Source organism: Lepisosteus platostomus, chromosome 1 (assembly GCF_059453375.1).
Source record: "Lepisosteus platostomus isolate fLepPlt1 chromosome 1, fLepPlt1.hap1, whole genome shotgun sequence".
Lineage (NCBI taxonomy): Eukaryota > Metazoa > Chordata > Actinopteri > Semionotiformes > Lepisosteidae > Lepisosteus > Lepisosteus platostomus.
In genome coordinates, this window is record NC_142611.1 from 12318173 (window position 1) to 12343923 (window position 25751).

Sequence of the window (25751 nt, forward strand, 5' to 3'; positions counted from 1 at the left end):
CCGTACCATCAATTAATTTAGTTTGTGACCGAGATTTCATATCGTTCTGAGAAATTGGGACTGCATTTCCCATTCAATTTTTTAAAAAAAAAACATCTGATCCGCATGGAACGAGTAGAGTTCAGTAATTGAAAAAAACTTTTCCATACAAGAAGAGTGTAAGATGCAAACTGCTCAAGCCTTCCGGATGTTTAAGCAAAATATTTTGGATTATTAAACTAAATACATATAAAGCTACACTGTACCCAGTTGAAAGGTTAATGTTTACCCACACATTTGTTATGGTTATGTGCTGAGGCTGCAGAAATGACATGTTGCTCTGCGTCTGGACTTTTTCCTTCACATCAGTGATCCCCTAGATGCTGCGAAAGGGAATTCCAAATCCAAGAAGGCGAGGAATATTTGAGCAGAATCAGAGACGGAGTAGCTATCAAGGAAATTGAGCTGCCCCGTCGATTTCGTAGAGAATAAACAAACGTGCAAAAGTTTTCTCCAGTGCTAAATGTGTAAAACTCAAGGGATGCTCGAAACTTGAACAGTGTTTCTTTTTTCTTTTGTCGGACCCTCCGTGTCCCGTTGGCCCCCTTACTCACCCGCTCCACACTCACCCACGCACTCACAACCACAGACATTAATTAAGGTTTTACTAAATATGGACACAGAGATAACGCTTATGGAGAATACAGCAGATCCCCTTGCCTTTAGAGTAATTTAAGGTTGCTTGACAGCAGGGGAGTTCTGTCGGGATGGCGCAGTCCTACCCCAGTCACATGGCTGGGTCGCAAGTCTGTGGAGAAACAGGACCACGCAGCAACCGGGACTGAGAACACGGAGCAGTGGCTGAAGTATAAAATGAATTACAATAATAATTAAACCATAGCCTGCCCTTAAACATGCGAAAAACAACACATTGGCGTTGATTTCTATAAGGGTTAGAAAAATGTTAAGGTCTGAACACATCAGATTTAAAGTTTATGAGGACTTCCTAGAAAACAGCGCACTTCGCTTGCAGTGAGGATGGTTTCAGAGGCGAAGCGAGCTTGTTATAAATTCAAGCTTCAATCTGTTTAAAAAATGCGTTCGTCAAAAATCACAGCGCTGTCATGTTTAACTTCGTAGTATACTGCATGTGATTATATGTATTCTGTATATAGTTTTTTTTTTCCTTCACTATCGACAAATGTCAGTTCTGTATACCGCTGTTGGATAACAGAAAAGCGCACAAAAGCACCGACACAAGTGGACTGGAGACCTAAAATATTTTAATTCAAAGTGAGAAGAATAGTTGTGACTTTATCACTAATGTCTGGAGTTGTATCTAAAGAGAAGGTGTGCGGCGCCAATTCTCTCTTCGTCCGCCTTTCCCAATTTCGACTGAAGAAGAAGTGTTTCGCTGAAGGAGTCGGGAGACAGGAATCGCATTTATAGCGCTCCTTCCTATACAGTAGGATACCCCGATTGCAGTGCCCCGGCATTTTGTGTGTCGTTCGGGGGGTAATTTTGTAAAGTGCACGGACAGGAGTTTCTCTCTCTCTTCAAGGGTGCCTTGTGCTGACTAATAAACCGGACATCCGACTGTAAGTTTGAACATCAATTCCAGTTACCGACGGGCAAAAGGAGATGGCTGCTGTGGCAATAGTATCGCTCACTCTTCTCATCCTCGCCGTGACAAGTAAGTAAAATAAACGAATAATGAACCGCGGAGAGGACGTAGTCAAATATAACGTTGTCTCCTAAAAATAAGGCATAACATTCTGCACGTACATACTATAGTTCATATAAAAGGTTTCTATGCAGAACCGATATCAGAACATTTATTTGCTTTGCTGGATGGATTATTTTTGTTGTGGGGAAAAAAACAATTCTTTCGGACATCGTGTAGAAGACGCATTTCAATTACTTGCTTAGGTCATTATGCCTTTCAGTTTTGTCCGGTGGACAGTTTATAAAACTTTACTCTTACGATTCAAAATCTTTATATTTGTTTTAGACTTATGGTCTTTAGATATGTTTATACTACATAGAAATGCTAGGTAAATGGTACATTGCGTTATGTGTAGCGTGTAATTGTTTTCAGTGTTTGCAAAGCAGGTGTGTGTCAAGTTTTCATAGGGGTGATTGATTAGTTTTGTGGTTTCCCTTGGACTGACAGTTTAACTGGACCTTATCTACAGCAGAAAAATCTGTCCTGCAAATGCTATGTGACTACGACTGAATTGTACTTAATTGCTTGAATTCTGTATTTATTCTATAGTTTTTTGTTTTTGTAAATAACAAAGCATGGTAATTTCAGACTTAATGAAGGCACAACTCTGGCCTTCAATTTGAGCGTCTCATATGTCGTAGACTGAAAACTGGTGGGTTAATTGCAAGTGGTTTGTAGAAGTAATTCATTTAAAACAATGTAACCACATGGCTGGCCGGGCAGGTTTTAATACGATTTTGGTTTGGAATTGATCATGTGACTTACCATAAGTCCCTGTTGAAATGGGTCTGTATCTTAATATGAGATCACCGCCGTAAACACCATGCAGGCGCGTAATGCTTACAATTGCCCGTTGAAGTGGAGATAAAGATGAGAATGTAAGATGCTATATACAGAGATGAAAATGTTATTGTATTTTTGTTTAGTAGGAACATGCCTCTCAGATGTGGGGAAAAAGTACGCCTTCATTTTCATTCCATTTGACTAAAATGTTTATTTTTTAACTTTATTAAAAAAAACCGTGGGGAGTCCATCAGTTTCTTAAACATACAGTATAATCAGTAAAATATGTCACCTTTGTGTATTTGTCTATCAATTTTTCTAGCGGGATGGTAAACGAAATCCAGAATATATAGACTTTTGTCTGTTTTTATATCACGTTACCTTAATGTGTAATCTGGAATTTATGAAATTATCGGGCCCATTCTGACAGCAAGATCTAGGAAGCACTGTGCTCACTCAGCATGTCTCATGGATGTGCATTGAACATTATTGATTTTCTACCCAGTGAACTATGGAACCTTTGCATCATACATATATTGATTAACGAGACAGCTTCGAAGATCCCTTACAAAAAATAAACAGCGGAACTAAGTGAAAAGTCTGTAATGTGGTCTATAGTTAATTTTCCTCTAACCTCTTTCATATATTTTTGTTTACTTTTTAAAAAGGGTCCATGTTTTGCAAAATTTTCTCTGTCAATTTTTATATGTCTACACACATCAAAAATGAGATTGGCTCTGTAATTTGCATATTGTATCTAAGCTTATTTAAAATGGAATTAATAAAATTCATGAAGAAGCCCTATCTTTATTTTAGCATGCACTAAGGGATTACCAGGGACTGTAGCTAGGATTGTGTTAGCAGTGAGTCTAAAAGATATAGCTGCAAATTTAAGTAATTTATATAATTTATGTTTTAATTTTTGTGTTTAAACATCATGCACAAACCTATACACACATGAACTGCTGACAGTGAAGACTGACGGTCACCATTTTAAGTGTAGTATCTGTACCTTCACCAAGTACTGCAAGTGCAGTTTACAAGTTATAAAATAATAAGGTCACCTTTTAATGCCCCATTCCCAACCATTCTACATGGCTGTAGTCATGTTAAAATTTATGTACTATAAATATATGATCACTTACAACTTGGTAATAACTATCAATGTACAGTATATTAAATCTTTTTTATTATTTTGGATACCCTCCATGTTGCACTTTCACTCATATATTGGCCTACATTAGAAAATAATTCTAAGTACAATTTTGACATATACTTCAGTCAGTAGCTCTGACTCTCTTTGGGAATGTAAGTGTTACAGGTGAGGGGAAGATATATCAGCACTTGGAAGTTAGCACAGTATGTTAGACTGGAATGAAAAAAGGTAAAACATAAACTATGTGATAGCTAGATAGAGTTGTAATCAATTTATCTGCATTTGAGGCCCAGACTCCAAACTCTAAATAGGAAAAATGTGTGCTTTTTGTAGATTTACAGTACATCTAACTTTTTCAAAGGTTAAATCTTTGTAGCATAGTATTTAAAGTTTTTACATTTCAGTACTACTGTAGGGTGAAGTAGCTATATGTTGTTTTTTATCTTATATATTATTTTCAGGGGTCATTTCTTAAAGTGGAATTTTTTCGGAGATCCACAATAAGTGAAATAGATACAGTATCCTTTCTCATGATCTGGGCAGCCTTGACTTTTGTAGGTTTTTAAAATGCTATCCAAGTTGGGATTCAGGCATTTAACTTGTGGTGTGCTGCCCATCTATTTCTACAAAAATGAGGCTACCGAGTGCCCTACAGAACATGCATTCCAACATCTTTCATTTCTTGATTTCCTGTTTGGTAAAAGAGGTTTTGCTTGCAGTATTTTCTAATTAAAGCCCTGACTATTAAATGTGTACAAGGATTTTTTATTGCTAAAGCCTTTGCAGCTAAAAGATGCACAAAAGTAAACCTTTGCAACAAACCTTTTCTAACTTTTTTTTTGTTTCTCTCAAATCAAACACACTTTATTGCCTAAATGTTTGGAGTCAGCCTTCTCAAATATTGTAAGATTTAATGTAAGTGCAATAATGATTTTTAATAGGGATGGCAACACAGAGGATTTTAAATAAATATTATGAAAATCTGTACATTTATTATTTTTCATGCTATATGAGGAAAGTCAGCACTACAATATTAAGCAAATCCATGAGTCTGAATGTTTTATATTGCTGTATCTCACTGTGCCGAGCCCATGTTCTGCAGGGTGAGCTAGAGGACATTAGAAAGTTATCTAAAGCACAGTTAATGCAGATATTTAAAACAGCTGAGGCTGTTTTTGTTGAAAAGAATGGGGTTAAAAGGAAGCTACTGCAGAGGGTAGTTATCTTATTACTTTATAAAGAGAAACTTTTTGTAGCGAAAACCGTTTTTACAATATATAAAATAAAAACATCAAACTTTTCTGTCTCAATGGTTTTGAGCACAACTTATATTTCTGATATGTACTTATTTGTATTTTAATTTGGAAGATTTGAACATCTCACTTTGGTGACTGTTGTTTTTGAATCCATCTGAAAGAGTCTGCAGGTTAAAAGAAGATATCTGCAAAGGGCTAAATTATTCAGGTGCTGAAGTGCACTTTGGTGCAGATTTAGTTATTGTCTTGCTGTGCGTGTTGAATGTGGTGTTTAGTGAGTGGGACTTCAGGATGTAGTATGTGGGTGAGGTGTACTTTTTCTGGTGTGTGCTGTCTGGTACTTTGTAACAGAATGTGTCTGAAATGTTGTCACCTTATTTATTTTATATGTTTTGACTCAAAATCCAGTTTTGCTCGGATCAGTTATGTAGAAGATAATGGTAACTGATTTGGGAAATAATGCTTAATTACGGCTCTTTGACAGTTGCCTGGAAACATCTAATTTGATTTGATAAAATTTGCTTTTTAACCCCTGTTAACCTCCATAAAGGTCCATCAATGGAACCCACAAGCAGTGCTCTCAAGCATGTGGGAAAAAGAGCTCAGCTTGCATCTCAATATATGTTATTGCCGTAAATCTCTTAATTGTGAAATGTCAGGATGAAAACCAAGATATAATAACCTAGCCATTTTCACAAGTTAGGTTAGATGGGAAGATTCAGATAGGGTCCAGAAATGGGACACGTGGTAACAGAAATTAAATATTAATACACTTAATTTTTCATTTGGGCATAAAGGTCAGAAACATAGAGGATAATACTATATTGCTCTCAGCAACCAGACAATGCACAGAAGCAATAAAAAGACAAAACACAATGTTTGTTTGCATTGCATAGAGTGAACAAAGCAAGTTAAGACATATTATGTGGGTACTGGACAATAAAGTAATTAGACCACATCTGGAGTTCAGTATACAATTGTGGTTTCCTACTTTACAAATGGGATGAAAAAGTGTTGAAGAAAGTTCAGAGAAGATCAATAAGACTCATTGCAGGGCTTAAGGGATGGGTTATGAAGACATGCTGAGGGAAACTGAAATATGTTCTGTCAAAATATAGCAGAGGGGATCTGAGTGCGATTATGAGAATGTAAATTCATAAGCTGGATCTCAGTTTCTAGTTCCAGTTAAATTCAGTGAGGTGTTAACAAGAACAGAAATGCGAAGGACACATTCCCTTTTGCTGTCTATATATTTTTAAAATATTGCTTGACCTCAGAGAGCCTCTTGTTATTGTGTTTATTATTTTAAACCAATATCTTATATAAAGTAAGTTCTGCAATAGTGGCACACTGTGGCACACTGACCGGTACATTGAGAGATTGGTGCCTGACATTCCAGCTGAGTTCCAACTCTTTCCCTACTTAAAAATGTAGTGACTCATACGCTAATCTGCAGCTCATTCAAAGTCATGATGCACTATGTAGAAAAGTTCAGAGGCTGCTTAGGAAAAATTAAAAAACTAAGGAGGAAACGGAATGGGACTTAAAATGTCTTTAGGTGTCTGCAAAGCCTTTAATTCATGGATATAACATGGTACATATTGAAAGAGAAAGGGAATATATCATATAATAGATATCACAAAACAGATGTCTTTTGACTGAAGCTTTTAATGATTTGGTTAGCATTATATTTTTTCTGTGGATAAAACACATTTTTTAGTCCAACCAATAGATGGCCAATAAATGTCAGTAACCAAGGATACAAGGCACTAAATTCAAGTAACATGTTTGTAAATTCAGAGAATTTTATGAGGACCATGGCATGAAAGTCAAATATATGTGGCAGTTTAACGCACAACCTCAGGCATTTATTGAACATTGTTCTTCTGTTTTATATATGACTCCTACAAGAAATGAAACAGACTGAAGCCTAGGTGTCCACACTTTAACTAGATAAAAAAATGGTTGATGTTGCTAGAGTGGCAGATTATTGAGCACTTTCTGGAATCCTTTTCAAGACATTTTTATGAAATATTCATCGGTATCAAGTTGTACTCTAATTGTATTGATAAAACCAGCAAGCGAACCATTCCATTTTAGACGCTGGCAAGTTATAGTAGTGTTAAGTTTAAAGACAGGTCTATTCCACTTTCTGAGAATCTGCATGTGTCAGATTGTGTGTCCTAAAGTTATCCACAGCACTGTTTGCTTTTGTCTGATAAACCTAATATGTTCTCATGATCCTACCTTTTTAAAATCTGTGTTGACTATATCTTAGAACCATATTTTTCACCCATTTTTATCCCACAGTACTCTGATATAAATCTAAAAATTTCATGGCACACACATACTGTAGAAGGTGTAGGTGCAACACTATATTGATGTAACAAATAGGCACCAACTCTGTCTTCTTATTTCTGAAATAACATTTATCTGCTTTCTCTCCAGTCTTCTGATGAAAGTGACAATAAATCAAAGTCCTAAGCAGTAACGTTATCTGTACATTGAGTTGGAAAATTGTTCTTCATTTTTTCCACACATTTATAAATGTACACATCTGAAACTATTACTACCGATGGTATTAACAATTAAGAAAGGTCAAATGACCTCTTCTCATTTGTAACCCATCTGGCCATAGACGACTGAGCAATATGTTCAACATGAAGCATCTAGCAATGCCAGGTACTGAACACGGAACCTCATACAGTATATGCAAAGCATGCACTGTGAGCTACATTCCCAGCTTGCTTTTTTAATTCAGTTTCAGCTTGTATCTTACTATGACACATATATATTTTTTTATTTTAAGACACACTTCACTGCTCACTTGCAGAACAGTAAAATTTACATGCTTGCATTAATCAAGGGGCCAGCATTAAGCCTTAGCAGAGAACATTAAAGACATTTTTTATTCCTGACAGTACAAATCCAGGCCTGTTCTAAAATTCATGTTTTTCATGACCTGAGATTAAACTGTTATGTTGCTGACGTCAGATCAGAAGGTTTGAAAACACGAGACATATGGAGTCATTTGAACATGATCAAGTCTTTACAGTAAACAGTGGTGGCAAAATTGACCTTTAGTGGTCCAGTTTTTAATGGATCCATGGAGTCAGGATGGCATGTTTTCCCATAAGTATTTTTGGCATAAAACCTGTTAATATTGTTACAGTTTTGGGTGACTAAGGAGTGTCTCTTAAATTTTAGATAAAGTTTGTGACACTGGGAAGAGTAAACACTTCTAACTACAAAGCAGAGAGGGTGTTTGCTGAGGTCTGGGGGGTCCCTTGAGCAGAAACAATAGAAAAGTTTATTTTAGTATTTCTAGGCAAGTTGTGGATTAATGATTGGAAAGGAGCAGGGCAGAAAGACACAGTATAAGTTCACCTTAAGAGAAAAAAAGGAGGGGAAGAAGGAGAGGAGAGAAGGAGAAGCAGGTAGAAGAGAGAGGAGTCCGAAGGAGTTGGGACTTGAAGCTTGCACCAGGCGAGAGCTCCTTTGTCAAGATCATCCAAACAGAACCTGATTGGAGCTACAGCAAGTACTTGAACCCTGTTAGAGAGGGCAGGCTTTTCTGTTTATCAGGGAACTTGGGTTTCCTGGGTAAAAGATACCTCAGTTACAAACGACTTTCCTGATTAGGGTGTATTTTATGGATAGGGATATACTGTAGGCTCCCATTTATTTTGTGGCATCCAGGGTGCAGAGAGAGAGATTTAACTGCAGGTTGCTTTTTATTTACTGTAGTTAGAAGGCAGCTCATCACTTGTGTGGCCACTGTAGGCATATTAAGAGTTTAGTGCTTGGTAGCAGTCTGGGGTTATCTGGGTGACCAGAATGTTAGGCCTCTGAAATGCCTTGTCTGTAAATACTGTATATACTATAATATAACTTTGTGTGTTGCATGTTGTGTGTAGTGTAGTTTGTGTGTTTTGTCATTATAATAAATATTTGTTTTAACGGAGTGTGCCTGGATAATTAATTACTTCTCTCAACAAAGCTGTGCCAGAGATTAAAGAATTCATGTGCCTCTAGTTATGCCAGCCGCTGGGGTATAGAAATCACGTACACGTTGGGAGTTATGAATTATTTCACTGATTGACTAAACTGCTCAGTCAGTTCCTGATTTTTACCAGTTTCATAACCCCCCATTTGTAAACAATATTTTATTTACTTCGTAAATCAAATTGTTTCCTGCATTGCTGTTTTTTTAAGGATGACTGATTCCATCAATGCACATTATCGTTCTTGCCAGGGATTTGCTTAATGGCTTTAAGGTTAAAGGTTTCATGCAGCATTGACAATCATGCACAGGCACCCAGCATACAGCTTATTCTTCCTCATCAATCTAGATGATTTAGTTAATGTTTAAAAAAATATGGTCAATAAAATTCTTATTTTAAAGTCAAACCAAATACTTTGTATCAGTAGATATCTCTGGGGGGTTAATTGGCAATAGCCTAAAAGTTTGTGATTTAAACTGTTTCCAGAAAAAATTGCCACAGTGCAAATGTTTTAGTCAAAATTTAAAAATCAAATCCACCAGTTCTGACTATGACTTCTAATATGGGAGAATATCAAATATGACACTGTTACTCTTATATATGTTGTAAAATTCTGTTCCCTTTTTACTGCAGACGGTTGGTTAAGTACTAAGTATATCCAGCTTTGCAAGTAAGATTTGATCTCTTTTTCAAGATGTGAATTTTCTGACTTAGTACAATAATGGTTGCTATGTTGTATGTATTAATTAGAGCTGTAGTTTACTGTGCTGTATACTGTACCTGCAAACAAAACTGTGCCGCTTCTGTCAAATCAAACTTTGTAATTCCATCTCTTTCTTATGACCATGGGCTTTGAACACCTTTGCCCTGGGCACTACTCATAAAATGAATCTAAAATAAACATTATTGCACCTGATCCCAGGGTCATCAGTAGAATATAGCAGTGTAAATTTTCACATGACAGAGCCTGTTGCAGTTATATAAAACACCTGCAACCCTGTGCCAGCAAAAATGACTTATGTTTGTCCTCAACACTGTTTTTTTTTATATATTCACGTCTGTGTTAACTGAACTATTGAACTATTTTTCACTTCTGTTTTTCCATTTCTATCAATTTAAACAGCTACTGTATACGAAATTATTTCTCTCTGTGCAGGTCTGCCGCATCTTGTAGTTAATTTAATGCAATCGAACACAGTTTAACATGGACATATTTTTTGATGGAAATGCTGAGAATGCTGAGGAATCTGGGGTACAGTAAACTGGAACAGTAAATGAATGGGTGTTGCGTGTTGGAGGCTGCCGGAGAAGGCCGAACCAGGATGGAGAGTGACCGAGGGAGAATAAGGGGAACAGGACTGCTCTGAAAGCAAGCGCAGTCTCCTGGACAGGAACAGACAGGGGGCTGCTGGCCTGGAGCTGGGCAGGACACTGTATTGACAGGGGAATCGGGCTCGGGGACAGATGTGGAAATGTTCAGGCCGATTCAGGCAGGAAAAACTTCAGTAAAAGAGGTCAGTACGGCTAAGCGCAGTACTGTAGTCTCGGAAGCAGCTCAATGACAGAGCACCGTACCAGTGGTACAAACAGTGTGGATTGAGCACCCATTAATCGGTCGAAGGGGGGAGGGAAATCCATCCTGAGCAAGTCTGAGTAGCCTTGGGTGAAATGCGGCCCCTTGAGTTCACCCCAGGCATGATAGCGCTTAAATGAAATGGTTCGATTTTACTGGCAGTGTTTGCCATTTTAAACACAAACATTATATTTATTAGAAAACACTGAAATGTCAATATATTCTTTGCTCTTCGGGAATTATTAGATGTTCACAGGAGTGTTTAGTATATACAGTACTGTAGCGTGATATCAAAGGCGTCTGATTTTGATAGTCCAGTTATCCACATGTAAGGGTTTGCCATACTGCTGCCATTCCTGATTATTGAAATGTATGCATATCAATAGGTAAGGTAGTTGATTAAAGGGCAATTTGTGAGATTTAGTCTTTGTCTGCTGTTCCTAATCTTAAAAGAGAGACGCAGTAGTTTGCCCATTATTTCATGTGATGCTTGGAAGACAAGATGAAGAAAAAGTCCCAAGACATTAGGCTGCCTTGTATAAGTGCTTTAAACATTTATACCTTAGCAATGCTGCAAATCTCTGCTTGATGTCAAAATCTTACGTTTTACAGGGGTTTTCCTAAAGCATACCCTGTTGGTTTTAATAGCAATCCTGCCTTTACTGTGCATTTTGCCTTCACAAGACACTGAAGCCATTCGCTCGCCAGTTGTTAATTAACATGATTCACGGATACAGCCATAATTTAAGGGGAGGGCGAACACTTTGTACACAAGCTGTATGCTTATCAGAGCTGCCGTCTTATGCAGGAGCACTCTTTTCATTGTGTGACACCACACAACCACAGGAATCTCAGTGGTTGTCAGCTGAAGGCCATTCCTAGGCTCTCACTGGAGGTGTAAAGGGCTCGATCTGCTCTTCAAATTGAGTATCTTCTTGCTGCTTGATCTACGTGGGAGCACAGACAACCATACTGTCACAAAATGGTTCTTTCTGGGCCCTATGCAGACGACACGATCCAGAATTGTGAGGAAACACTGGGGAAAAAGTCATGCAGGAGAGGGCATGGAGACAGGGGGTGTGTCCCAAGGGGTGTAGGTGTCCAGGGGGAGTGAGTCCGGGGCGAACAATCCAAGAGAAAATCCAAACGGGTAATCCAAGACAGAAGGTAGAGTCCAAGGCCAGGAGATCCATCCAGGGAATAAAACCATGAACCGGGTCGGGACCGGCGAAGGGAGGGGAATCAGGAACAGAAGGTTAAAACCATAACGGAGCCAGACGCAGCAGGACCCCGGGATTCTCACGAAGCGGAATTCAATGAGGAACCAGGAGTGACGTCTGCGTCTGGCTTTTAAGGTGGAACGGAAATAAGAAGCAGGTGCAGGTAATGGGGCAAAACAAGGAAGGGCTGGAGCGCCCTTAAGAGGAGGAGTAGCGATCATGACACATATGTCCTTGGGTCCAGGAAGAATAGCAAACCCAAATATTCATCAAATAGACATCCATATCTATCATTTTCTTACTCTCCGATTGCTTAACTGTTCAAGGTCATGTGGGAATTTTAGGAATGCCTCATTTTATACGCTATTTTAAATTTGTACTGCTTTTTATGGTTTGTTAGATGGCCCCATTAATGCAAACTCCTGGAACTCTGTTTTTATTGCACATTTTAAACATGAAAGTGTAAAAAAAGTCAATGGCTTTTGAAAACGGTGGTCCTGAAATATGCTGGTAATAGTGCTCAGTCCTTGAGTAGAACAGAACTTTGGAACTATCAGAGGAAAATCTAGGTTAAAATTTACAGCACAAGGAAAATGAATTACCACACTTAAAAAATGTATAAGAAAGGTTTTCCGAGATTCATGAAAGCTTCATGAAAAATTCATGAATGAGTAGAGAACTCTCTTCTGCAAAGGTGTCCAGAGAAATGACAATAACTACCTAGAGAATTTATTAACACAACCTCAAAATGCAGTTTGTACATAATTAGGTGCAGCAATCAAAATTTACACAATCTTAGTGTGATTAGAAGATGTTTATTCTTTTGTTTTTTTTTATCATACTATTACAAATTAGGGTAAACAATTATGGTGAAAAGGCAGGAAATGACCAAGAGGATAAATCAATAATTAAAATGAATTATCATAACCCCGAACTTGTAAAGATTTCTGCCAAGAATGTACCAAGGTGGTTGGTATAGTTAGAGGCACCTGAATTCTTTGATCTCTGACACAGTTTGGTGAAACAAGTAATAATTCTGGCACACTTGGTTAAACAAATATATTAACAGTGACAATACAAACAATACACTACATGCATCATAAGAATACAACACACAACTTCCCCTGTGTACAGTACAGGTTTAGAGACAAAGCATTCCAGAGTCTAACCGTCCAGAAAAATAGCAGACTCTTACAAAGTATTCAACACTTATTGCCTACAAAGGCCGAAAGAAGAGATAAGCTGCCTCCTAAACCAAATCGAATGCAACCTTTCTGCAATGAAAACCTCTCTCTCTCTCTGCAAACCCACACCCAATTAATCTCCCTATTCTAAAATGCACCCACAAACTAGGAGAGGGCATTTTTAACAGAGGGATTCTTTACTCAGGAGATCCAAGTTCCCTAACAAACACCCTAAAATGCTCTATAAAAATCGCAAGGTCTCCTAGCAAAGTTCAAATACTTAGTTCAAACCTGATCTTTGTGAAAGACCACTTGTGAAGACCTCTGGCACACATTTTTTTGTCCCAGTCTCCCCTTTGTTCTGATTCATTCCCCTGTGTCTCTCCATCTTTAATCCTTCACATTCATCACCCTAATTAACTAAGGTAAACCAGAAGAATCATTTGATGGGCGTTTCTCAAACCCAGCACAACTAAGCAAACATCCCTCGTTTAGAAGCTGCAGGAAGTGCAAATGTTAACACAAGCTAGGGGTTACCTAGATTCTTTGATACACTTCCATAGTCACCTCACAGTCTGTAACAATACATTACTATTTCATTTGAAGAGCCAGCGTCAGGAAAAAGAGGGCAGTGAGAGGTTATACTGTACACAATTTATGTGTGGTTATATATTTGTATCATGAAAAGAACCTAATGGAAAGAAGTTAAATGAGTCAGTTCTTAGTCCATATGCACAGTTTGTGAAATAAATTCTGCTAAGCCATGACTTCATGTTTGCCAGAAGTTGACTTGTAAATAGCAGAAACCCGCCATTACGTGCTGAGTATGTAATGGAGTCTGTAATGTGTAGTTGTGTAGTTGATAGGTAGGTTTGAAGTTGTGACTTAATACAGTATGTGCTCTGCCATCAAGGTTTTTTTCTTTAAACTTTATTGATTATGTTATAGTTAGTATTTTATTGGACTCTTCCTGCCTTCTACTGTTAGATTACTAAGATTATTCCTGTATTACGTGCTGTATATGATAAATAACATCATAAGTACATCACTCATGTGCCTTACAGGTCCATATCAGAGTGGGCTGAATTTAAAATCACTTAAACCTTGGACCTTTTATGACTTCCACAAAATTTGAATCATAACTAGGTGTAGGGGATTGACAGGAAGACTTGTTTACACTATCACAAAGGAGTCAGGGGAAATGTGATTAAAAATGTTCTGTGGTGCCATAGTGTGCACCTATAGGACACCAGGATGCATGTTGTGTTTTATATGGTACGAGTAGGGTGGCACAGTGGCGCTGGGGCTTTGGGTTCAATTCTGGACCTGGGGTGTTGTCTGTGTGGAGTGTGTATGTTCTCCCTGTGTTTTCATGGGTTTCTCCCGGGTGCTCTGGGTTCTTCCCACATTCCAAGCCATACTGGTAGGTTATTTGGCTTCTGGGAAGTACGAGTGTGAGTATGTCCGTGTTTGTGTCTGTGTTTGCCCTGTGATGGACTGGCATCCCCCTTAGGTACAGTGGTATCCAGCCATGTGTCTGCAGGTTGCTGAGATAGGCTCTGGCTCCCCCACAACCCTATAACAGAAAATGAAGGGATAGATGATATAAATAGGAACAAAAGTTATAAAAGCATTGATCAAGAGTGAAGTCTTACAGCTGGTGATTACTCTTCTACCTAAAGCCTATATCGCCAGCTTTGCCAGACAGACCTGTTGTTTTGGTCCCAGAGCGTCCCAAAGCTCAGGTGTAGCAGCTTATGTGTTTCCCTTGGGGGAAGATTTGATTTAGATTTGCCTTTTATTACAGAAGTCTCTGACTTGTTCTCCAGAGAGAATTTACACTAGTATAACTATAAATATGTACAGTATATAAATATATTTGATGTAAATAATAGCTACGTAATATCTCATATACTGTATATAATTTCATCAGCTGACTAATTAAAACTAACATTAGGGATGGAGACCAAGAAAATAAGAACAGCACACTCTTGTCTCTTTGAACAAAGTGACAGATGAGAGATTACAGCCAACCAAGGAGTGTGTGCACACTCCCATCCACATATAGGCCTGCCTGCAAACTCTACTTTTTTATTGCTTTGTTGTCTCTTTGTTCATCAGAGTGATCTGATCTCTCACTGTTTTAAAAAAGTTCCCTGGGCTGCTCTAAAGAGCCCCAGAATCCCTGTGGAACTAATGCGAACAGAACAGCTGCAGACAGTGGCAGTTTACAGTTTTTCTAAGTAAGCAAAGGCTCTTGGCCTCAGTCTCTTGGGCACTATATTTATAGCTTAAGGGTCTGATGTACTGTAAGCCTCCTTCTTTTGGAAACCAAGCCAAGGAAAGATTAAATGAACTGTGAAAATATAAAAGTTACCCTGTTTAAAAAAGATTATCTGTAGTGAGAACAGAGTTCATTTCTGTGTGTCTTATTATTAGGTAAGAAGGTGCCTTATTTTGTTATTCTTCATATTATACTGCTTATTATTTATTTGATCAAAAGTGTCAGTAGCTGTCATTTAATGACAGTTCCAGGAAAGGTACTAAGTTACACATAGTAAAATGTGTAATGAGTATTTTCATGGGAAAGTTACTATAGGTCATAACAATCCATAAAGAAAGATTTTTCTTTCTGTCTATTGTAGGAATAAATAAATCACCCAGTAACTCTCAATTGTGAAAATGTGGTCTGTCAGTGCAATTTTTTTTAAAACAAGTTTGAATCGCAAAATATTTTTTGAATAATCGCTGTACTTCCTTTGGAATTGACAGTTATTAATCGGCTTGACATATTTCAATTTCACAGGGAAAATGAAGACCTGTGCTTGTATTTCACTGACAAAATGTACCTATTGAAACCATTTCTTATTTGATCGCATTGATCACAATTTATGCTCCATATTGCCTTATAGGAGAGGTGGCGCTGATTGGAGAAGTGGCATGTCTCTCACTGACATCACAACCAGCTCACAGGCACCTGACAAGTCCAAAGCTCCTGGTGTAGGGCCCCCTGAGAATAATTTGGCTGATTCAAGGTCCATGTGACCCTGTTTGTGTTTATTTTGTGCTGCTGCCTGGGGAATCCTAGTCACAGTTGGCGAATGACATCCCAGGCTTAAATTGTGGATGTCTGTGCTGCCGGATACTAATTGTACTCCAAGTTAGCGGCATTAGTGAATCGCCTGCTTTTGGTATCTTTGACAATGGTCACTTATTACAAAAATAAGAATAAATTTATACCCCGATATAAGAACGTTTGGTATACGAAGTTTCGCTAATCCGAACATGAAGAATTTGTACCTTGTTATTTGTTATAAAAACGAATTTTCACTAATTCGAACTTTGAAGTTGGAAAGTGACGGATTTTGGCCGAGAACCTTGTGCGAACATTTGAATTCAGCACCAACGAACAGCTGTTTGTTCTTGACAGTAGACGGGTATTGTGGTCAACGATGCCGTGAGGCAGCAGTGCTTTTTTTATGATCACAGCAAAATTTTCAAAGTGGCTTTTTGTGTTTGTTTTGTAGTTGCTTTTCATTATGGGGTCTTAAGGAAGAGAAAATGACTCTTAAGCATAATAGTCAACAACAGTATGCACACCGATCTATTACGAAAGAATGAAAAATGTAAATGATATCATTAATTATTTTACAAATATAGTTGGCTTATTTGAGTAGAACTGCGTTGTTCACTAAGCTTGCTATAATGATCTGTATAGTATTATATGTTTAGGGTGGTTTTTGAGTGAACTTGTCTTCGGTTCAGAACGGAGTGGAATTTTCCCCATAACAAATAATGGACTTTTTGTTTTCAATTTACGATCTCCCGCCTTCTGAACAGATTTTCAGGAATTAATTAGGTTTGGATACCGGGATATGAGTGTACGAGCTACATACTTTATAAGATCACTTTATTGGCCATATACAATTTCTTGCATTAGGAATTTGTCTTTTTCGCATACCCCAACTTGCTCTCCATGAGATACACAGACAGGGAGAGAAGCTTGGGTCAACCATTTGTACGGCGGAGCTGGAGCAGTTGGGGTCAATGGCCTTGATCAGGGGCCCAACGGAGTAGGATTCCTCTGCCGGCTGTGGGATACAAACTGGCAACCTTCCAGCCACAGGCCCAGATCCTTAGCCACAGAGCCACCGCACTGCCCCTTTACATGTTGTAAGTTAAAGCACAAGGCGTAGGCTTTTTACATTTTGACTTGTGATGTTTTAGGTTTGAGAGCTGTCGATCCCGAGGGATGTATAATTTGTACACAGAGCTGAAAGCGTTTCTGTCCCTAATAAGTAGGAGCCTAATCGGCTGCATTATTTCTCTTCTATTGCAGCCGCCTACGCAGCTGATGCAGAAGAAAGGCTAGTGAGCTACCTGCTGGGCCCAGAGCGCTACAACAAGTTAATTAGACCAGCTGTGAACAGGAGCCAGCTTGTTACCATTGCCACTCAAGTGTCCCTTTCACAGCTCATAAGTGTGGTAAGTCAAATGAGGCAATGCGATTCTGTGAATTACAGAGGTGTGATAAAGAAAGTACCGTAATGATGCTTCACGTGCAGTGCCTTAGGAAAGTGTTAGCCCCTGTCCAGTGACGTCCTATTTTGTTGAATAACTAAGATGGACACGCTTTTTAAAACTGTGTGTTTTTAATCAAAACGTAAATAAGAATTAAAAAATAAAATATGTCAATTGTATAAGAATTCAGTATAGGAAGCACCTCTGGCAGCAATTACAACTGTGAGTCGTTTTGGGTAAGTCTTTACCAACTACATGGGACATCTTTGGAAAGGGGGGAATATTTTGGCAAGGTACTGTGTTTTTGCAGGCACGTCGCTGTAAGGATTCACTTTTTTTTTGGTCGAACAGCTCAACAGACAACACCTCGTCGTTCGGAATGAGGTTTGGCAAAGAAACAGAAGAAAGAGGCATTTTGGAGCGATGCCCAGTAATGTCGCACAGATGCATGTAGTTAGTTTGAAATTTTAGCAACAGGTGCTACCTGGTGTTCCAGTATTGGTGTATAGTCAGGTGTAGTAAGGCAGCTGTTTGGTGATGATGACGTGCCTTTAGCAGTGTTGGAAAGTTGCTGACAAGAGGTGAATGAGAAATGACAGGTGTTTAGTGGTGTCCAGGACAGAGAGGTATTCAGCTTGTACTCATGCAGTCTGTAAGTTCTTACTGTACTCTTACTCTCTTTGACAGAATGAAAGGGAGCAGATAATGACCACAAATGTTTGGCTCACACAGGTGGGTGATGCACTTGTACTGTATGTTTATTTCTTTTTACTGTTCATGACCTTTCAGTTTAAAAGGTTTATTTAAAAAACTAATGTATTGCAGCTGTCATTTCTGCCTATGTCCTTTCCTGTAACATCCTTTAAAAATAGTTTGTGTATTTGATGGTAATTTTGTTTGATTTATTGTATTTTTTTCTATGCATTACACAGTTAACCCACAGATTCCATATAGAAATACAACATATAGACAATGTACAGTATTACAAACTCACTCTTAATGTCGAGGGACAGGGTGTCCTCTGAACTCCTCCTATCCTTGCCAAGATCATAAATTAAAAAGAGACTTGAAGACTTTGAGAAGACTCCCCAAGTCTCTGGCAAATAACAACCTGTCACCAAGTTCACACGATGTACTGGAATGTACTGATTGTGTATCTTAACATAACACTGTAGCTATTTGATTTTGAAATTGTTTTCCATCAAGTAAGCGTGATCCTTAAAATCTTCTTTTACCAGGAGCATTTCCTGTGGCTTAGCCACTTTAAATTCACTGCACTGCAGGGTTCAGAGTAAAACCTCAGCGATTTTCACACAAAGCATAATCCCATGCGCTTTGTCGAACGGTGCTGCCCTACGAAGTTTGATCTACAGCCGTGTGGCAAAAGCGCCATGAACAGAAATTCAAATTTAATGTTAAGAGGTGTGGGGAGCTGGGGTGCTGAGGTTCCCCTCCTGCTCTCACAGAGATTGGATGGCGGCCCAGCATTTTCAGTTTCCTAATAACGGAAAACCACTACATCGATGAGGCTGTGCCCTAACGCTGCAAAGGCTGAACTGGAGACTGAGAAAGGAGAAATGTACAAATATCTAGCCATCTGCACCCATTGTAATTAGTTATTTCCTACTTAAGAAGCTTGACCTTGAGAGTGGTGTGTTACCAAAAGTTATTAAAAAAGCACACGAGGCAGACTGACAATCAATCCATTAAGGCAGTTACAAGGTGCTGATATATTATGTGTTTATGTGTGTAGGTGTGGTTTTTGTGTGAAAGATTAGTCCTTGTTTGATGGCTTAATTTTACTGCCACAGGAGTGGAATGACTATCGCTTGAAGTGGGATCCCCAGGAGTATGAAGGCATTAAGAAGCTCCGAATTCCATCCCAGCACATCTGGCTACCAGACATTGTTCTATACAATAAGTAAGTCCACACTGCATAATTGCACAGTGATCTGCTAGCTCATTAATTCTACAGTCCATAGCAAATTAGTACATTACCATGCTAATTTGACAAGTAAAAAAAATCTTGACTGCTAAACACAGTTCACGATCTTTCAGTTGTGTAATCCTAGATGGTTTCTATTTTTAGGAGAAGGGGTTGGGAGGGTGTTTGTTTTTTACACCATTGCTTGACTCAGTATCCTGACCAAATTCTTTGAAAATGTTAAGAATAATTAAATGTACTGTATGACTAATCACTCACACACTAATGAGGAATTCATGCACCTCTCTTAAGCTTTTGGAGCCCAGTAGGCCTGACAACAAGATACAGCTCACTTTTGTAATGTTTTTTTTAAATGTATTTTTATGTTTCATGGGTAACAATTATAACTGAGGTGCATATGATTGCTTTGGTCACCACATTTACAAACAGTAGCTGTGGTAGCACAAAACACAAAGGACATTTTCATCGCTTTCACCCTCCTGACAGAGCAGTGCATCTAGTACAGGCGTTCACTTAAATGTAACTTCTGTGGTTTAAAGATATTTGAATAATTCCATCATGGATTTGGTACTGTCTGAGTGGGATGACAGATTATGTAAGTCTGTGCCCCAATTTTGATCTCTGAAAATCCAGTCACCCTTTTGAAGAAAGGTTTTATCCATTAAGCCAGGCTGCATTTCTCTGTGCTTAGGTTTTTGTGTTGGTGTAAACTCAGGTTTTTAAGCTTTTCAAATGTCGTGCCGCAATTAATCCTCTGCCTCAATAGAAGAAAAGGTTGAAAGATCAGTAAATGAACTTCCTACAACATCATTTCTTTATCTTCAATTTTCTTTTTTAGTATTATTTCTTGTATATCATAGCTGCAGTACCATATTTACTACAATTTAATTATTCTCCACATAACATTATGTGGTGCATCAGATTTAACCTGTGATTTTACTCCTCCCCCACCTCAGTACAAACATTTTTGACAGTAAAACAATGTTGAAATCATATTTACCTTAATATTAGCTGTTCATACAGTGGTTGTGCCACTGCCACAAAAGTACAATATGATTAAAGTTACTTAGAAACCATACAGTTATATTTTAAGAGATGTTCAGTTTAAATATTGTCTGCTCGTACTGTTTTATCATATCAATGTCGTTGATTAGGAGCGGAAGCTTCGCCCACGATTTCGAATGCTGAAATTTTGTAACATTTTGTCTTAAAAACTATAGTGTATTTATCAACAATAGATGTCATACAGTCCTGATCAGGCTTTTCTGCCGGTCAGCTGCTACAGCAGTTGACTGAAGTTGGCCTCGTCCTTGATTCCTGTAAATTAGTCTCTATATAATTAACTCTCTGAAGCCTCAGCCCCATGGGCGCAAAAACAAAATGAGGATTGTTGATTAAGGTAGAATCGGCATATGTCACACGATTTACAAACAGCAGATTCTGGATTATTTTCAGCCCTTTGTTATTTAAAATGAACTGGAACACACTTCACTAAATTCTGTTTTCTGTTTCTATGGCAATCAAAACTGAGGCATTGCAAACGCAGTGCAGAGACACTGTATGGTCTCACTCTACCCAAATCAGGATTAGGGCTGAGTGTATTAGCATGGATTAACCACACAACCACTGTGTGGTAAAATTATGTTGATTCAGACACATTAGTGTCTTAATTAGTCAGTAAATTAGTGTAAATTAAATAAGTAGACTCAAACTTGGAATTTGTCACTTTGTCGCTGTTCTTTGTTTAAAATCCCTACACTGAATTATTTTGGATGTGACTTTGTGAAAATTAAAGCTAAGCCATCCATGTACTGCCCACTGTCTGAGGAGTACTACAACAAGAGATTAGAAGAGTAGTTTAAAAACATTAAGAAATTACAGCTGTCAGAACAAGCTTACTAAATTCAGTTGATTTCAGGTTGTGACCCACTTTAACAAATCCTTCTATTTAAGGGGGAAGCTTGCAAAAAAATTGCTGACCGCTGTCTGATATTAAGACATATTATTGAGTCTGTACAACAGTTCAACATAAAATCTACTATTTCCTTTTGTTTTTATGTTTAGCTTTCACTGTTTATGGATTATTTTGTCCAGATGGCATCTTCACTATCACAACTTCTGTATCTCATCTAATTCTATATCTCATCTAATATTATTGTGTATTTCCACTCAAGATGTCTTAGAATAAAAAAAAACATATGGTTTAATGCAGTTATTGTGTTACATTGCAGAGATGACTAAATAGTGACATTTGTGAAGTTCAGAACTGGTGGCTGTTTTAATCTTTCTGTTGTTTGTATTCTTGCACAGTGCTGATGGAACGTATGAAGTTTCCTTCTACTGCAATGCTGTTGTGTCTAGCAGTGGGGATGTCTTTTGGCTGCCACCTGCCATCTACAAGAGTGCGTGCAAAATTGAGGTGAAGAACTTTCCTTTTGACCAGCAAAACTGCACCATGAAGTTCCGCTCCTGGACGTACGACCGCACGGAAATAGACCTGATCTTGATGAGCGACTTCGCTAGTCGAGACGACTTCACTCCCAGCGGAGAGTGGGACATCGTCTCCCTTCCAGGAAGGAAAAACGAAGACCCTGAAGATGCTACTTATGTAGACATTACATACGACTTCATTATCAAGAGGAAGCCCTTGTTTTATACTATAAATTTAATAATCCCCTGCGTTCTTATAACATCTCTGGCGATATTGGTCTTCTACCTTCCATCAGACTGTGGAGAGAAAATGACGCTCTGCATTTCGGTGCTGCTCGCTTTAACTGTGTTCCTGCTCCTGATCTCTAAGATAGTTCCACCTACATCGCTCGCCGTTCCGCTCATTGGCAAGTACCTGATGTTCACCATGGTTCTGGTGACGTTTTCCATCGTCACCAGTGTCTGCGTGCTGAACATCCATCACCGGTCTCCCAGCACACACACGATGCCCGAGTGGGTAAAAAGAGTGTTCCTGGACAAGCTCCCAGCTGTGTTGTTCATGAAGAGGCCCGACAACACCAACGTCAGGGAGAGATTCCGCAGGAAGCAGCAGAAGTCCCACCCTGACCTCAAAGCGGGCAAAGGTGATGCCGATTCCTTCTACGTCAACGAAGAATCTGCCAAGAAATATGGGTGGAAAATCAGCGACCTGCCCGAAAACACAGAATTCAGGAAGCGGATGACCATCAAATGCAACCCTGACATGGAGGAGGCGGTGGATGGTGTGCAGTTCATCGCCGAGCACATGAGGAGTGAGGATGATGATGAAAGTGTAAGTAGACTAGATAACCTTATACTCTCCCACTCTTGGTGTGTCATGAAAATGCAAATTAGAATGAGAAGAGATTGTTATCCTGGAAGTAATCCTTTGAGAATGGCCTAGAATGTAGACAGTCTGGCACATGCTAGTGTGATAATTTACACCATTTAGATTTTAATTATGCAGTGAATGTTATTATATAAAACATTGAATTCTATCTTGCAAAGAATATTACATATGTATCTTCATCCTGTATTATTATACTTATAGAGCCAATGTGTTTTATCTGCTATTGATAGCCAATCTCTCCCTTTTTTCTGTAGCTATAGAAGGTCTTCAAATTAAGGTCTAAATAGAGGAAAAATAAGTACCAGTGTTTATTTTCTTTTTGCAGTATTTCAAGCACCAAATACATTTTTGTGTCTTTGGAATAACAGCAGTAATAATTGATTTCATGCCTTACATTGTAATAATCATAGTGTCAACTTGTCAACCATTTTAACGTGCCTCTGGATGACATTAAGCATCATTGTAGTTCTGCTTGCTTTGCTATTGCCACAGGTGTGTCGGACCATACTGTACTTGCTGTCAGTTTCTGGTCAAAGAATGAAAACCGTAATTTCTGATAAATCGAGTCATTCCACTTTCATTTGAACTGAGAACTTGGACTCACTTAAAGTGGGATTCTTACCTGTCTTCCATTGGACATATTATCCTTTTTTATGAAAAATAACAGAACTTATTTATTTAGTTGAAACTTACTTTAAATGTAGGTTATAATTAAGCACCCTGGGAGAAGTGCAAGTGATAACTACATTTTTCACCTTTTTATCATTTATAGTACACTGGAAATTCAAGTTTAAGATTAACTTTGCCAATGGAAATTACTAAGGATATTGATAATACAGTAAGTGTAAATTATGAAATCTAATCCCTGCTTTTTCCCTTTTCTTTAGATAATTGAAGACTGGAAATATGTGGCCATGGTTATTGACCGACTTTTCCTGTGGATATTTGTATTCGTCTGCGTTGTAGGGACAGTTGGACTTTTTCTTCAGCCTTTGTTTCAGAATTACAACTCTCCACATGTGGCAAATAAAGAATAACTTTGACACCACATATCGAAACACTACAGTCAGATACCATTTTTAAAGTTTACAAAAGGTCACCTACTTAGAAGCAACTCAGGACTTTCGTTTGATGGCACTAAATTAAAATTTGTTCTTTTTTTTCCAAATACAGTTCTAGAGTTTTTGTCACGATGTGGAGATTATACAAGTAATAAAACTGTACGGGTGGAAAGTGTACCTTGATTCCTTATCCCAAAGAAAAACAAAGCAATGTAGCAAAATCAAAAGGGTAATGATGACAAATTAATAGAGGGACTTCTAAAACTGTGTGTGAAAGGAAAACACAATAGAAAGAAAGATGGGGTTCTTTAATGGGAAGATGTTTTACATTCTAACAGTTTATTCAACATAGGAAGAGGAATTCAACATGGAGATAAGAGGAGGAGATCTGTTGACAAAAGCCCTTGAACATCAGACTCTAAAGCAGTAGAGCATATTCTCATTTGTTGATTTACAGTATGCAGGGTCATTTTATTTCTGTGCAAAGTCCATCTTCTAGAAGCACGGTTTTATTCATAGAAGAAGTACAGAGGGAAAAAGCTCTGTCACTTCAGGGACATCCTGCCTCAGAATTGGTCTCATTGCCTCAGCATTGGGGTCTGCTGTCTCAGTATTGGGCCCTACTGTCTCAGATTTAGGGACCACTTACTTAGTATTGGGCCCTGTTGCCTTAGCATTGGGTTCTGCGGCCTCAGAATTTAAACAAATTCGTATGATGTTCCCGACTACAGCTCCATTAACACAACACATTCTAATCAATACCAGCGGGTCTAGGGTTTATGAAACTACAAGCACAAGAAAAGGGCCGGGAGATGGCTTCATGATGAACATAGGCATTTAAATGTAGGTGAGACACAATTCAGTGACAGTCTTCCAGTGTTCTCCTCAAGTTTCATGTCAGTGAAGCAGAGCTTTCCACTTCTAATAAGATCTATACTCTGTGTATGTTATATTTGTAGCAGAAAACATGCTGTTTTCACCACTGTGAGTCTGAGCAGCCTGTCAGCCCCACAAAATATATCTGTCTAAAGAATATTATATTCTCTGCTCCTCTGAGGTGTAGAGCCATATCTTCACTGTTTTGTCTAACAGATGTACAGTATGACAGCTTATTGGGAAATGTTGAAAGTTTGAAAATGTGCAGAATATCCAAAATAGAAGAAATAAAAATGTAGACCTAATGGAAAAGCATGGCAAATAGCTTATCTTATGTACAGAATCTTGATTCATTTCTAATTATTTTTTAATAAAAAATATATACAGTTGTTACATTAAATATTGGGATATTCAATGTATTGTATTCAAGATAGCCAAAGCTCTACACTAAAATGCAGCATATTTAAGTAAAAAAATACTTTTTAAAATCACTTTAATTTCAACTGAGATTCAGAAATCCAGAGAAGGTATTCTTTTAGCAAAATGAAACTGCTAGGGGTGTAAACGAATAATATGTGTAAATAAAAGATTACATCTCTAAAATTGTTTCCTTACGCTAAATGTTTCAGCTTGTTTGCAGTGAGCGGCTTTACATAAAGATGTCAACAATTAGTACCAGAGGAGAGTTTCAGAAATGCACTAGATGCTTTGTGAGAGAGACCACAAAATGATAAAAAGGCTCATGTTGATTATTTACACTTGTATGGAGTATAGGGAAAAATAAATAAGGTTATATACAGTATGGGCAGAGTGTATTTGGCCCAAATATCTAATTAGGTTGCTAGTAGCCAAGTTGTCCAGTACTCTTGCCTAGCATTTGAAAGAAGCCAGGGTATCTGCTTCAACAACATGGCTGGGATGATTGTTCTATGTTCCCTTTAGATTAAAATGACTCCTACTCTCAGTTTTCAATGTACCTTCCTGCACCCTGTCAGAAGAGCAAGAGTTCTGCTGGTGTCATGGTGAAGAAGAAAGGTATAATAGTGTAATCTATGAGTGCAGGTTGTTCTAGAACTACATAGGAGAGAAGCAAAGAAAAACAATCAATACATGCAACCAACATCTTAAACTTTGCTAGTACTGTAAGA

The 25751-nt window shown here is 38.2% G+C and overlaps 1 protein-coding gene across 1 annotated transcript; it reads left to right on the top strand.

Moving 5' to 3' along the window:
- The first annotated feature begins 779 nt into the window (after nucleotides 1–779).
- Nucleotides 780–25206, top strand: chrnb5a (cholinergic receptor, nicotinic, beta 5a). Its single transcript, XM_088624525.1, has 6 exons — nucleotides 780–1672; nucleotides 17221–17366; nucleotides 18090–18134; nucleotides 19214–19323; nucleotides 21658–22609; nucleotides 23554–25206. Exons 1-6 carry the CDS (start codon nucleotides 1621–1623, stop codon nucleotides 23701–23703), a joined length of 1455 nt encoding a protein of 484 aa, XP_088480651.1. The 5' UTR covers nucleotides 780–1620; the 3' UTR covers nucleotides 23704–25206.
- The last annotated feature ends 545 nt before the right edge of the window (nucleotides 25207–25751 follow it).